Source organism: Dendrobates tinctorius, unplaced genomic scaffold (genome assembly GCF_039654945.1).
Source record: "Dendrobates tinctorius isolate UK_male_01 unplaced genomic scaffold, ASM3965494v1 ptg000093l, whole genome shotgun sequence".
NCBI classification, from domain to species: domain Eukaryota; kingdom Metazoa; phylum Chordata; class Amphibia; order Anura; family Dendrobatidae; genus Dendrobates; species Dendrobates tinctorius.
In genome coordinates, this window is record NW_027361761.1 from 1,054,877 (window position 1) to 1,070,227 (window position 15,351).

The 15,351-nt window shown below is 47.5% G+C and overlaps 1 protein-coding gene across 3 annotated transcripts in view; it reads left to right on the forward strand.

Annotated features, from left to right (window-relative positions):
• EXTL3 (exostosin like glycosyltransferase 3) overlaps window positions 1–9,583 on the forward strand; it is a 55,370-nt gene extending 45,787 nt beyond the window's left edge. For all 3 annotated transcript variants that reach the window (XM_073586340.1, XM_073586341.1, XM_073586343.1), the window contains exons 4-6: window positions 7,631–7,775; window positions 7,921–8,049; window positions 8,709–9,583. In XM_073586340.1, the coding sequence (XP_073442441.1) occupies window positions 7,631–7,775; window positions 7,921–8,049; window positions 8,709–8,918 (484 nt within the window). In that variant the 3' untranslated portion in view covers window positions 8,919–9,583. The remainder of the gene's footprint in view (window positions 1–7,630; window positions 7,776–7,920; window positions 8,050–8,708) is intronic.
• The last annotated feature ends 5,768 nt before the right edge of the window (window positions 9,584–15,351 follow it).

The window sequence follows — 15,351 nt, forward strand, 5'->3', positions numbered from 1 at the left end:
CATGGGCTTTACACTTCTTGATGACACTGCGCACGGTAGACACAGGAACATTCAGGTCTTTGGAGATGGACTTGTAGCCTTGAGATTGCTCACGCTTCCTCACAATTTGGTTTCTCAAGTCCTCAGACAGTTCTTTGGTCTTTTTTCTTTTCTCCATGCTCAATGTGGGACACACAAGGACACAGGACAGAGGTTGAGTCAACTTTAATCCATGTCAACTGGCTGCAAGTGTGATTTAGTTATTGCCAACACCTGTTAGGTGCCACAGGTAAGTTACAGGTGCTGTTAATTACACAAATTAGAGAAGCATCACATGATTTTTCGAACAGTGCCAATACTTTTGTCCACCCTCTTTTTTATGTTTGGTGTGGAATTATATCCAATTTGGCTTTAGGACAATTCTTTTTGTGTTTTTTCATTTAAGACAAATTAAATGAAGATAATAATACCAAAGAATTTGTGTTTGCAATCATTTTCAGGAAGAAACGGAGTATTATCTGACAGAATTGCAGGGGTGTCAATACTTTTGGCCACAACTGTACATTACATTACTGATCCTGAGTTACATCCTGTGTTATACTCCAGAGCTGCACTCACTATTCTGCTTGTGCAGTCACTGTGTACATACATTACATTACTGATCCTGAGTTACATCCTGTATTATACTCCAGAGCAGCACTCAATATTCTGTTGGTGCAGTCACTGTGTACATACATTACATTACTGATCCTGAGTTACATCCTGTATTATACTCCAGAGCTGCACTCACTATTCTGGTGGTGCAGTCACTGTGTACATACATTACATTACTGATCCTGAGTTACATCCTGTATTATACTCCAGAGCTGCACTCACTATTCTGCTGGTGCAGTCACTGTGTACATACATTACATTACTGATCCTGAGTTACATCCTGTATTATACTCCAGAGCTGCACTCACTATTCTGCTGGTGCAGTCACTGTGTACATACATTACATTACTGATCCTGAGTTACATCCTGTATTATACTCTAGAGCTGCACTCAGTATTCTGCTGGTGCAGTCACTGTGTACATACATTACATTACTGATCCTGAGTTACATCCTGTATTAAACCCCAGAGCTGCACTCACTATTCAGCTGGTGCAGTCACTGTGTACATATATTACATTACTGATCCTGAGTTACATCCTGTATTATAACTCAGAGCTGCACTCACTATTCAGCTGGTGCAGTCACTGTGTACATACATTACATTACTGATCCTGAGTTACATCTTGTGTTATACTCCAGAGCTGCACTCACTATTCTGCTGGTGGAGTCACTGTGTACATACATTACATTACTGATCCTGAGTTACATCCTGTATTATACTCCAGAGCTGCACTCACTATTCTGCTGGTGCAGTCACTGTGTACATACATTACATTACTGATCCTGAGTTACATCCTGTATTATACCCCAGAGCTGCACTCACTATTCTGCTGGTGCAGTCACTGTGTACATACATTACATTACTGATCCTGAGTTACATCCTGTATTATACTCCAGAGCTGCACTCACTATTCTGCTGGTGCAGTCACTGTGTACATACATTACATTACTGATCCGGAGTTACATCCTGTATTATACTCCAGAGCTGCGCTCACTTTTCTGCTGGTGCGGTCACTGTGTACATACATTACATTACTGATCCTGAGTTACATCCTGTATTATACTCCAGAGCTGCAGTCACTTTTCTGCTGGTGCAGTCACTGTGTACATACATTACTGATCCTGAGTTACATCCTGTGTTATACTCCAGAGCTGCACTCACTATTCTGCTTGTGCAGTCACGGTGTACATACATTACATTACTGATCCTGAGTTACATCCTGTATTATACTCCAGAGCTGCACTCACTATTCTGCTGGTGCAGTCACTGTGTACATACATTACATTACTGATCCTGAGTTACATCCTGTGTTATACTCCAGAGCTGCACTCACTATTCTGCTGGTGCAGTCACTGTGTACATACATTACTGATCCTGAGTTACATCCTGTATTATACTCCAGAGCTGCACTCACTATTCTGCTGGTGCAGTCACTGTGTACATACATTACATTACTGATCCTGAGTTACATCCTGTATTATACCCCAGAGCTGCACTCACTATTCTGCTGGTGTAGTCACTGTGTACATACATTACATTACTGATCCTGGGTTACCTCCTGTATTATACTCCAGAGCTGCACTCACTATACTGCTGGTGCGGTCACTGTGTACATACATTACATTACTGATCCTGAGTTACATCCTGTATTATACTCCAGAGCTGCACTCACTATTCTGCTGGTGTAGTCACTGTGTACATACAGTGCCTACAAGTAGTATTCAACCCCCTGCAGATTTTGCAGGTTTACACATTCGGAATTAACTTGGCATTGTGACATTTGGACTGTAGATCAGCCTGGAAGTGTGAAATGCACTGCAGCAAAAAAGAATGTTATTTCTTTGTTTAATTTTTTTTAAAATTGTGAAAAGTTTATTCAGAGGGTCATTTATTATTCAACCCCTCAAACCACCAGAATTCTGTTTGGTTCCCCTAAAGTATTAAGAAGTATTTCAGGCACAAAGAACAATGAGCTTCACATGTTTGGATTAATTATCTCTTTTTCCAGCCTTTTCTGACTATTTAAGACCCTCCGCAAACTTGTGAACAGCACTCATACATGGTCAACATGGGAAAGACAAAGGAGCATTCCAAGGCCATCAGAGACAAGATCGTGGAGGGTCACAAGGCTGGCAAGGGGTACAAAACCCTTTCCAAGGAGTTGGGCCTACCTGTCTCCACTGTTGGGAGCATCATCCGGAAGTGGAAGGCTTATGGAACTACTGTTAGCCTTCCACGGCCTGGACAGCCTTTGAAAGTTTCCTCCCGTGCCGAGGCCAGGCTTGTCCGAAGAGTCAAGGCTAACCCAAGGACAACAAGGAAGGAGCTCCGGGAAGATCTCATGGCAGTGGGGACATTGGTTTCAGTCAATACCATAAGTAACGTACTCCACCGCAATGGTCTCCGTTCCAGACGAGCCCGTAAGGTACCTTTACTTTCAAAGCGTCATGTCAAGGCTCGTCTACAGTTTGCTCATGATCACTTGGAGGACTGAGACAGACTGGTTCAAGGTTCTCTGGTCTGATGAGACCAAGATCGAGATCTTTGGTGCCAACCACACACGTGACGTTTGGAGACTGGATGGCACTGCATACGACCCCAAGAATACCATCCCTACAGTCAAGCATGGTGGTGGCAGCATCATGCTGTGGGGCTGTTTCTCAGCCAAGGGGCCTGGCCATCTGGTCCGCATCCATTGGGAAGATGGATAGCACAGCCTACCTGGAGATTTTGGCCAAGAACCTCCGCTCCTCCATCAAGGATCTTAAGATGGGTCGTCATTTCATCTTTCAACAAGACAACGACCCAAAGCACACAGCCAAGAAAACCAAGGCCTGGTTCAAGAGGCAAAAAATCAAGGTGTTGGAGTGGCCTAGTCAGTCTCCTGACCTTAACCCAATTGAAAACTTGTGGAAGGATCTCAAGTTTAAAGTCCACATGAGACACCCAAAGAACCTAGATAACTTGGAGAAGATCTGCATGGAGGAGTGGGCCAAGATAACTCCAGAGACCTGTGCCGGCCTGATCAGGTCTTATAAAAGACGATTATTAGCTGTAATTGCAAACAAGGGTTATTCCACAAAATATTAAACCTAGGGGTTGAATAATAATTGACCCACACTTTTATGTTTAAAATTTATTAAAATTTAACTGAGCAACATAACTTTTTGGTTTGTAAGATTTATTCATCTGTTAATAAATCCTGCTCTTGTGTGAAGTTTGAAGGCTCTAACTAAAGGGGGTTTTACACTAAGCGATATCACTAGCAATATCGCTAAAACGTCACTGGTTTTGTGACGTTATAGCGATATTGCTAGCGATATCGCTATGTGTGATATTTACCAGCGACCGGCTCCCCCGCTGTCCATCGCTGATCGCGCGAGAATGTCCGGCTCCATTTCTCGTCGGGCGCTTCCTGCTGAGACTTCCTGCTGTGCCGACGAGCGACGCTGGACGCGGGCGGGAGGACGTCAGGATCGCTGTGTGTGAATGGTAAGTATCGTGCGCTGCGTCGCTGCTGAATCGCTCTGAGATCTTTCTGTATGAAAGCTCACTAGCGATCATTTAGCGATGCACCAGCGATCCTGACCGGGTCGGATCGCTGGTGCATCGCTAAATGTAAAAGGGCCTTTATTTGCATCTTATCAAACCTGCTAAATCTGCAGGGGTTGAATACTACTTGTAGGCACTGTACATTACATTACTGATCCTGAGTTACATCCTGTATTATACTCCAGAGCTGCACTCACTATTCTGCTGGTGCAGTCACTGTGTACATACATTACATTACTGATCCTGAGTTAAATCCTGTATTATCCTCCAGAGCTGCACTCACTATTCTGCTGGTGCAGTCACTGTGTACATACATTACATTACTGATCCTGAGTTACATCCTGTATTATACTCCAGAGCTGCACTCACTATTCTGCTGGTGCAGTCACTGTGTACATACATTACATTACTGATCCTGAGTTACATCCTGTATTATACTCCAGAGCTGCACTCACTATTCTGCTGGTGCAGTCACTGTGTACATACATTACATTACTGATCCTGAGTTACCTCCTGTATTATACCCCAGAGCTGCACTCACTATTCTGCTGGTGCAGTCACTGTGTACATACATTACATTACTGATCCTGAGTTACATCCTGTATTATACCCCAGAGCTGCCCTCACTATTCTGCTTGTGCAGTCACTGTGTACATACATTACATTACTGATCCTGAGTTACCTCCTGTATTATACTCCAGAGCTGCACTCACTATTCTGCTGGTGCAGTCACTGTGTACATACATTACATTACTGATCCTGAGTTACCTCCTGTATTATACCCCAGAGCTGCACTCACTATTCTGCTGGTTGGGGTCAGCAGTGATTTAGGATTTTGTCCTCCCCCCATCTGGCTGCTGGCGTTCTGCAGTGGAGACCCCTGTCCTGTCACCACCCTGACCTGTGGATGGTCTTAGGCTATGTGCACACTCTGCGGATTCTGCTGCGTTTCCGCAGCGTTTCTGGCCCCGCGGAAACGCAGCAGTTCCGCAGACATGGTACAGTAGCATGTTAGCCTATGGCATTACAAATCCGCTGTGCTCACGCTGCAGTTTTTTCTGCAGTTTACATCCACAGCATGTCAATTCTTTGGGTGGATTCTGCAGCGGTTTCACATCTTAGGCTATGGGCCCACGTAGCATTTTAATTCGGACACTGAAAACCGGACTCCTTCCCCTACCCTCCTTACAGTGATTATTTTCGTGATTTTGCCGCGATTTTCGCGTGTGATATTCAAGCACTTTCCAAGAGATTTGAAGCATCGCTTGGAAAGTGTTTGACAAGTGTGAGCAGGTTTTTACTATTGAGGCCGCCTATGCGGCATCAATAGTAAAAGATAGAATGTTAAAAATGATAAAAAAAATAAAAAATCGGGGTATATTTACCTTCCGGCGTCCCGCGCTGCCATCCCGGCCTCAGCGTTCCCAGTAATGCCTTGCGAGACCTGTGATGACGTAGTCTCGTGTTACTATAGCGAACTCGCGAAACTACATCATCACAGGGCCTTGCCGCAAGGCATTACTGGGAACGCTGAGGCCGGGAATGCAGCGCGGGACGACGGAAGGTAAATATACCCCGATTTTTTATTTTTTATTCTTTTTTTTTACAGGGGTATGGTACCCAGGGCCTGGAGGACAGTCTCCTCTCCTCCACACCGTGGGTACCAACCGCACATGAGACGCTAAACTTCCCGCATGGTGGACATAGCCACATGCGGGAAGTAAGCGATTCTCATGCATTCCTATGGGTGCGGAATCGCGGCAATTCTTTGCGATTCCGCAAAAAAGAATGATCATGCTGCGATTTTTTTTTTTTTTCCGCCATGCGATTCCACCGCGGAAACAAGCGCAGCATTAGCACAGCATGTGCGGAATGCCATAGGAATGCATGGGGGGCGTCATGTACACGATATTTAAACGTTTTCGCGCCGAAAATCGCGGCAAAAACGCTTAAAAATCGCATCATGGGCACACAGCCTTACACGGTTTATGGTTTTGTTGCATTGTCAGTGCCCCATCAGTGATGATTCCTCGGCTCATTCTGTCCTACCCGCCATCCTCGCACTAACACCGCGCACCGCCCTCTGGTGGTAAAGTCTCAGCAGCGCAGCCATAGCGTAGATTTACCATGCATGTGCCTGCAGAGCACAGTTTCCCGAGTTCTTGTGTTGAAATTACCCTGAGCCATAAAATCTTATTGCCAGCGCTGCGTGGGAGACATAAACATGGCGGGGCGGTGTCGTAACTGTCGGCTGGAGGTGAGAGTAAAAGTGATATTTTGTAAGTGGAGAGCAGGATGGATCGGAGCTGCGCACACGGGCGGGGTGGGGGGGGGGGGAGCAGCACGTTTTTAGAGCTTCAGTACATTTTTTTTCTTTTTTATTTTTTAAATCGCAGGCTGTCGGCTAATTTCGCATTTTTGTGTAGTTTTTCTCCCATTTAAATGAATGGAAATCACGCATCAGAGATGCCCGTGTTGTGGATCACTATGTGTGAATGTGGCTTTAAAGTGACTTCCAGTATTAAGGAACATGTGATAATCTATTGTCAGCATATATTGGCCTCCACATGGGGTCCGGATGGATGAGTGAGGAGGCAGGGACGGCACCGCTCCTCCGGGTGCTCAGCGCACTGTGATTGCCACTGTCCATAGACAATGACCTGCGAGGACAGCGCTCTAAACCAAGTGGCTGTCTGCTGAACATTCATTTGTCTCGCTGCCATCTACATATTCTTCCCCATACACTAAAATCAGCGGAGGGTGTCGTGTAGGAGGAAGGGACAGAAAGGTGGGCGCCACATAGGAGGGAAGGAGAGGGTGCTGTGTAGGAGGGGATGGAAGGAGGGGGTTGCAGTGCAGGAGGGCAGGATGGATGGGTCGCCTCGTGGGAGAAAGGTCAAGGAAGGAGGGAGGGTAGGGGGTCGCCGCGTGGGAGAAAAGTGGAAGGAGGGTAGGGGGTCGCCACATGGGAGAAAAGGGCAAGGAAGGAGGGAGGGTAGGGGGTCACCGCGTGGGAGAAAAGGGGAAGGAGGGTAGGGGGTCGCCACATGGGAGTAAAGGGCAAGGAAGGAGGGAGGGTAGGGGGTCACCGCGTGGGAGAAAAGGGGAAGGAGGGTAGGGGGTCGCCGCGTGGGAGAAAAGGGGAAGGAGGGTAGGGGGTCGCCGCGTGGGAGAAAAGGGCAAGGAAGGAGGGAGGGGGTCGCCGTGTGGGAGGAAAAGGGCAAGGAAGGAGGGAGGGGGTCGCCGCGTGGGATAAAAGGGGAAGGAAGGAAGGGGTCGCCTCGTGGGAGAAAAGGGCAAGGAAGGAGGGAGAGGTGGGCGCCGCGTGGGAGGAAGGTGGAATGAAGGGGCTCCGCATGGGAGGAAGGGAAGGATCGGTGCCATCTATTGTCGCCAGTTATGGATGTTGGTATCGGGTTAATCACTTGTGGTTCTCTTTATAGGGTCTGGAGAGAGGCTCGGGACCGCATCGTTGGCTTTCCCGGTCGCTATCATGCTTGGGACGTCCCTCACCAGTCTTGGCTCTACAACTCCAACTACTCGTGCGAGCTGTCCATGGTGCTGACCGGAGCCGCCTTCTTCCACAAGGTGCGGGTGGGATTGTGATGACTCTATAGCGTATGGGCTTCGGGATAAAACCCTTGCAGACATCTTCAGTTCTTCTAGTGCCTCTTTGGGGGCACGGGTCTGATTTTCTGTAAAGCCGCTGACTGTATGTCTTCTCCCCCTTTAGTACTACGCCTATCTCTACTCCTACGTTATGCCACAAGCTATCCGAGACATGGTGGACGAGTATATTAACTGCGAGGACATCGCCATGAACTTCCTAGTTTCTCACATCACCAGGAAACCTCCCATCAAGGTGAATGTCTGGGGATCCGCAGCCTCCTTCACGATCTGTTTGTGCCGCTTCGTTACAGCTCCCTAGTGCACGTAAATACTCTGTAATTGACTGCTGCATCGGATGCTGGACAGGTGTCCAGATCTGAGCCGGGGGGAGGAGGCAGCTCCTTCACCCGCTACCGGGGATGTTTATTCGTTTAGGCATCGCGTTGCAAAACCGCTGCGTCATTACTTCTCCTAATGGAAGTGACATCCCAACATCTCCACGTCGTAGAAGTCAAACCCGAGGCCGTGTTACTATTAACGGTCTCGCTTGCGCATGATGAGAGAGTAGTTCTGCTTAGATTATACTGTAGTCGCCTCCAGAGCTGCATTAAACATCCTCCTGACCTCCAATTACTGCTAAGGCTGCAAGTTCTGTGAGAGACGTGCGTCTCCTGCCAAACCACAACTCCCGGTATTCCCTGCCTGGGAAATTACCCTCATTTAATGAGTCATTAAAAGTTTTGCAACTTTCTAATGTCCCCGCATCATCCATACTGGTGTTTTGCACGCCGGCCATGATGAAAGGTGCGCCGGATCCTGAAGTCTGATAATCTGGCATTGCTTACCAAAAGAAATTTTACGGCAAATACTAGTAATAAAATTAACCCCTGTACCTGTTTCGCACTGTTTCAGGTGACATCTCGCTGGACCTTCCGGTGCCCCGGCTGCCCGCAGGCTCTCTCCCACGACGACTCGCACTTCCACGAGCGCCACAAGTGCATAAACTTCTTTGTGAAGGTGTACGGATACATGCCGCTACTATACACCCAGTTCCGCGTGGACTCGGTTCTCTTCAAGACTCGGCTTCCCCACGACAAGACGAAATGCTTCAAGTTCATTTGAAGACGTCGCACGCGTGGTCCGTTGCGGGGGGGAGACGGAGGCGTCTTCCCAAAGTCTCGATTCCTGGGCAATTGCCTCAAGTGTTCTCTAGTCTTAAAGTAAAAAAAAAGTTGATGAACTACAGGATGATACGTACTCTAGAAAACTTTGGATACACCGAAGGAGACGACGGTCCTTTATATATATTTTTCTTTTTTATATATTTTTATTTTTCTGTAAATTTAAAATTTTAAAATTATTTTTTTTTGCTTTTTTTTTGGCCACAGATGATTTTATCCGACGTGTCCTAGAGATCAAATCGAGTCCTCTTAACGCTTTAGACCTAGAGTATCTAAAAAAAAAGTTACTCTAAACCCTTTTCCTCCCCAATTGTGTTTTTTTTTTTGTTTTTGTTTTTTATTTACAAAAAGTAATGATGAAATAATAGCTACAACGAAACAAGCAGAGACTTTGCTCGGCCAACTTCAAAGATCGCAACGCACAAAACTGCCAACCTAACGACGACGCTCGACCCTCCAGACCCCAAACCGTCAACACCCCCTTCCCCGTTTCGCCCGACAGCTTTGGTCTTACGACGTCCCAATAAAGCACAGAAGAAGGAGAATCGCCGCCTCTTCATTCTCAGACTCACGTTTGTACATTGAATAAATTGCTGTACAGCTCGACAGATGATGTAGACTATGTAATTAGAACATTTTGGGATTTTTTTTTTATTTTATTTTTTTTTTGGTGGGGGGGATGAGCGATTTAAGTGGTTACTGTTTACAGTCTTAGACGTTGGGAATGATTGCGGGGGGATATCATGATTTGGGTCAGAAGACATTTGAGCAACACTGTGAGATTGGACCCATCCCCGGCCGCAAGTTTTATTCCACCAGGTACGATTTATGTGCTGGTATTAAAGGAAAAAAAACTATATATTTTTTTTTTTTTTAGGATTAGCGATTTAGTCTCAACCTGTGGTAATTATCATTTCTAATTAATTTTATTATTTTTACGCACAAAAAAGCAAAAGTTGAATAAAAACCGTTGGTGAACACTGAAATTTTCATGAAACAAAAAAAAAAGTGGTTACAATGTGCCATCCAAGGTGTTTTTTTTTTTTTTTTTTAAAGTCAAAGAAGTCAGGATCAGTCTGAGCAAAATTGTATTAAAAGTGCTAAATATGTGGCCGAGACCGAGCACAATCTGTGAACGAATGTGGCGACTGCTTAAACTGGGAGTAGTCATTTTGGAAGTTGAATAAAAAGGGAAATTGATATTATGAGCCATTTTTGGTTTGGTAAAGACTTATTACTCTTCCACTCTGCAAACTGTTATGTGCTTTCCACCCTGTCTCTGCTGTGTGCAGCCTGTGTGATCTGCCATTCCAGAAGACTTAGATGCTTTCCTTCCTCTCCACACTCTCATCTGCATTGTACCTTCTCATTTTTTTGTGCAGCCTGTGTGATCTCCCCTTGCAGAAGACTTAGATGCTTTCTTTCCTCTCCACACGCCGATCTGCATTGCAACGTCTATTTTTTTTTTTACCTGCTATCACTGAGATAAGGGAGAGCAGAGAAAGCTTTCAGCCAGGTCCTGTGACTGATTTGCAGATCAACTAGCTGGTTGATGGACTTGCACAGTCTGCAACAGCAGGAATTTAACAAAGACTTTGCATTGTCTGCTTTCCCCCTAATCTGTACTCAGTACAGCCTGTGTGACCTGCTCTTCCTGCAGCCTTAGATGGTTTCCTTCCTCTCCGCACTCTGATCTGCACTTTATAGCAATCTTGTCACCTGGTTTATCTAATATAAAAATTAGCTACCACCTTCAGCACCTCTCTTACCACAGTCCAGCAACCTGTATGTAAGCCCCCCATCTTCCTTGGCGTATCTTTCACCCCCCCCCCCCCCCCAAAATAAAACCAAAACTAAAAAAAAAAACTTTTTCTCTGTGCCTGTGCTCGATTACCCAAATTGCCATCCACTTGCCCTGATGAGGGCAGAGCTACGTCCGGTAATGGGGAAGCGCTGGGAGAGGACACAGAATTCTGATGACCTGGAACTTCGGTGCACAAGCGTTACGATTCTTTGCTCTGCTCTCAGCAAAGCGCCTACGCAGGTCTGTGCTCCACCTGCACAGGTGTGAGATTGGCCATGCTGTGTAGAAGATGTAAAATGCGACATCTGCCTCAACAGGGCAGGAGGATGGCGATTGCGGGGATAGAGGTGGTGCTGAGCAAGACCGGTAATGCCCATCAGACCGGGAAGTTGGGAGGCTTATGTACAGGATGCTGGACTGCAGGCTTTAAAGGTGGTGACTTTAGTCTATTTGGAAAAAAAAACATGGTGAGATTCCCTTTAACATCCCCTTCCCTGCTGACACAGAGCGGCTGAGTGAGCGGTCAGACAGGAGCTCTGATGGGTTTGTATCTGATCCGGTTGGCAAGTGACAGACTTGCCCAGTCTGTGGCAACAAAAACAGTGAAAAGTTTTTAATGAACGCTTTGTATTATGTCTGCTGTGCGAACAATCTCTGAAGACTTAGATGCTTTCCTTCCTCTCCACACACTGATCTGCGCTATAACATTGTATCGCCATCTGTCGCTTTTCAGAACCCTCGGTCCAACAGTCAGGGCCGTAGTCTGTGGCCAATGGACTGGGGCCCGCAAACCTTTGTCCCATCATCTCCCGCCCCTCTTGATTTGTCTTTCTAGGCCATGAGGTGTCCCCTTTACCAGATCTGTCAACAATGGCCTTTATTTATTTTGGAGCATGAGACAACGCCTTTAAGGTATAATTAAATCCATAATAACTTGTGATCTGTGACTCTATATAGCAACATATTACAGCATGACCTCGTATAGGGTGTACTGGCCCTTTAAGGCTCTGCCTGTAGTGTTTTGTTTCAGAACTTACATGAACCGGTCCGTAGACGGCAATAAAGCGGCTCCGGGGTTCCAGTAATTGGCGGCACAGATATCGGCCTGATACGTTTACGACCAAAAAACAAAGCCGATCGGTGGTTTAATAGGTGGGAAAGCGTCTGAATGTTTAATTGTCTCCCTCCATTGATTTTATATCCGCAGTAAAAACTCCGCAGCAGAGAAAATTGCCAGCGACTCCTGCGGGAAAGAAAACTAGAAAAAGGCGAATTTAGGAGTCTCAGAAAACTTCCGTCAAACGGGAAACTTTTTTACATTTGTTTTATCTTTATAAATAGATTCTTTGCCTCCAATGAAATGTGAGCAAACTGTGGTGAAACTACAACCTCCAGCATGCTGCAATAATCTAATTTATGGTAAGGTATAATGGGAGTTGTAGTTTTGTCACAGCTGAAGTCAGGCAGTAATATAGAAAAGTCACCACGGCTCTGCTGACCCCATAATTGCAGAGTCCAGACTTCCTCTGGTATCGGCACAAACAACTGCGCCCCCGCCGGGAGCTTCATGCAGCCGTACATCACCAAGCACAATGCCGAGTGTGGGATGGAGTGGTGTAAAGCCGCCACCACTGGACTCTGGAAGAGACGAAGTGTTCTGTGCAGTGACAGATCTCACTTCTTTTTAAGAGTCTGGGTTTGGTGATTCAAGGAGAATGTTGCTCCCTAGCTACATTGTGCCTGCTGTACAGATGATGGAGGATAATTCCATGGGCTCATTATCAGGGGTTGGAATTGGGCCCTTAGCTCCAGTGATGGGAAATCTTAATCTTCAGTACAAGACATTGTGGACAGTTGTAGCTTCAGCTTTGTGGGAACAGTTTGGGGAAGACCCTTATCTGACCCCCATGACCGCTGTACAGATGGTGGAGGATAATGCTATGAGCTCATCAGGGGTCGGCATTGGGCCCTTAGCATCAGTAATGGGAAACTTAATCTTCAGCACAAGACATTGTGGACAGTTGTAGCTTCAGCTTTGTGGGAACAGTTTGGGGAAGACCCTTATCTGACCCCCATGACCGCTGTACAGATGGTGGAGGATAATGCTATGAGCTCATCAGGGGTCGGCATTGGGCCCTTAGCATCAGTAATGGGAAACTTAATCTTCAGCACAAGACATTGTGGACAGTTGTAGCTTCAGCTTTGTGGGAACAGTTTGGGGAAGACCCTTATCTACCCCCATGACTGTGTCAAGTGCAGAAGGTCCATACAGCGAATCTTTCTCCTTAGCTACTGATTGTCACAATGTATCAGCGCACAGAAGCTTGAGAACCTGAAGACGAGTGTGTTCACTTTGCAGTCGACTATCTAGTCTGCAGCCATTAGTAACAAATCCTCAGCTGTGAGCGTTATCAGGGCTGGCGAGAAATGTCAGCATCTGGATTACAAACAATGGACGATGCAATTCACTGCAAGCAAGCAGAGATCTCGCACACAGGGTAAGTGAAACAGGCGCCGGACTCCTCATTTACAAGTTTCTTTGTTGCTTTTCTTTCTTTTTTTCTTGCATTCTTGACATTATTTGCTTTACGTTCTGCAAAATGGCTCATGCGGATCGTGAAATTTGGGCAAAATAAAAGCTCTGTGTGTTTGGCTTCAACCTTTTAGTGCAAAAAGTAAAAAAAAAAAAAGGATATACAAGTTCCTCAAAAAAGGACTTGAGAACATTTATGCAAATACTGTCTATAAAGACTTCAGAGAAGGTGCAAATGAAAAAGAAGTTAAAAAACACCAAAAACTAGAAAAAGTGATACTGAATCGGATCCGATGTCCTGGAGTCTTCACTTTCCTCCAGCAGCTAGACGACGGGGGGAGAATGACTCCTTATTGTCGGCCTCCAGGGGGCGCCTTCTCTGGAAGCCGAGCATTTACTTCTCTGCCTGCTTGGCAGTGCCAGGTACCTGCAGTTACATGATTACCGGCAGCAGGCGGAGGTATAACGGTGGTGCTGCCGGTAACTGCGCCTGACCGTCCTGCAGCTCTTGTGTCCGGGGTATTGGCTGTGGATATCGATGACCCGTGATGCAAGTTTTACCTAGATTCCACAGTTCCTGTGGTTGCAGTTTGCTTTCCTGCTGCAGGATGCCCTCTCCTCGCTGCCCGCGGACCCCAATAGAACGCAGGCGAGCTAAAAGGGTATTCTAGCCCGAGGAATGGCATCGTTAGGATGTGATCAAAAGGGTCTGACCTTCGTGATCCCTCACTCATTCTGAGAATGGGAGAAAAAAGAGTTTAGGACCCTGGGCACATTGCTGGTCAGTGACTGCAAACCTTCTGCCGGCCACCCTCCCGATGTACCCCCTCTTCAAAGGATACCATCACCACTCTACCCCCTCCTCCAGATCTGCCGTCATCACCCTGTACCCCCTCTTATGCTGGCGTCATCCCGCTGTACCCCCTCCTCCTAAGCTGCCGTCATCCTGCTGTACCCCCTCCTCCTAAGCTGCCATCATCCCGCTGTACCCCCTCCTCCTAAGCTGCCATCATCCCGCTGTACCCCCTCTTATGCTGGTGTCATCCTGCTGTACCCCCTCCTCCTGTGCTGCCGTCATCCCGCTGTACCCCCTCCTCCTAAGCTGCCATCATCCCGCTGTACCCCCTCTTATGCTGGTGTCATCCTGCTGTACCCCCTCCTCCTGAGCTGCCGTCATCCCGCTGTACCCCCTCCTAAGCTGCCATCTTCCCGCTGTACCCCCTCTTATGCTGGTGTCATCCTGCTGTACCCCCTCCTCCTAAGCTGCCATCATCCTGCTGTACCCCCTCCTCCTAAGCTGCCATCATCCCGCTGTACCCCCTCTTCTGCTGGCGTCATCCCGCTGTACCCCCTCCTCCTAAGCTGCCATCATCCCGCTGTACCCCCTCTTATGCTGGTGTCATCCTGCTGTACCCTCTTCCTGAGCTGCAGTCATCCCGCTGTACCCCCTCTTATGCTGGTGTCATCCCGCTGTACCCCCTCTTCCTGAGCTGCCGTCATCCCGCTGTACCCCCTCTTATGCTGGTGTCATCCCGTTGTACCCCCTCCTAAGCTGCCGTCATCCTGCTGTACCCCCTCCTCCTAAGCTGCCATCATCCCGCTGTACCCCCTCGTATGCTGGTGTCATCCTGCTGTACCCCCTCCTCCTGAGCTGCAGTCATCCCGCTGTACCCCCTCTTATGCTGGCGTTCCTGCTGTACCCCCTCCTCCTAAGCTGCCATCATCCCGCTGTACCCCCTTATGCTGGTGTCATCCTGCTGTACCCCCTCCTCCTGAGCTGCAGTCATCCCGCTGTACCCCCTCTTATGCTGGCGTCATCCTGCTGTACCCCCTCCTCCTAAGCTGCCATCATCCCGCTGTACCCCCTTATGCTGGTGTCATCCTGCTGTACCCCCTCCTCCTGAGCTGCAGTCATCCCGCTGTACCCCCTCTTATGCTGGCGTCATCCTGCTGTACCCCCTCCTCCTAAGCTGCCATCATCCCGCTGTACCCCCTCTTATGCTGGCGTCATCCCGCTGTACCCCCTCCTCCTAAGCT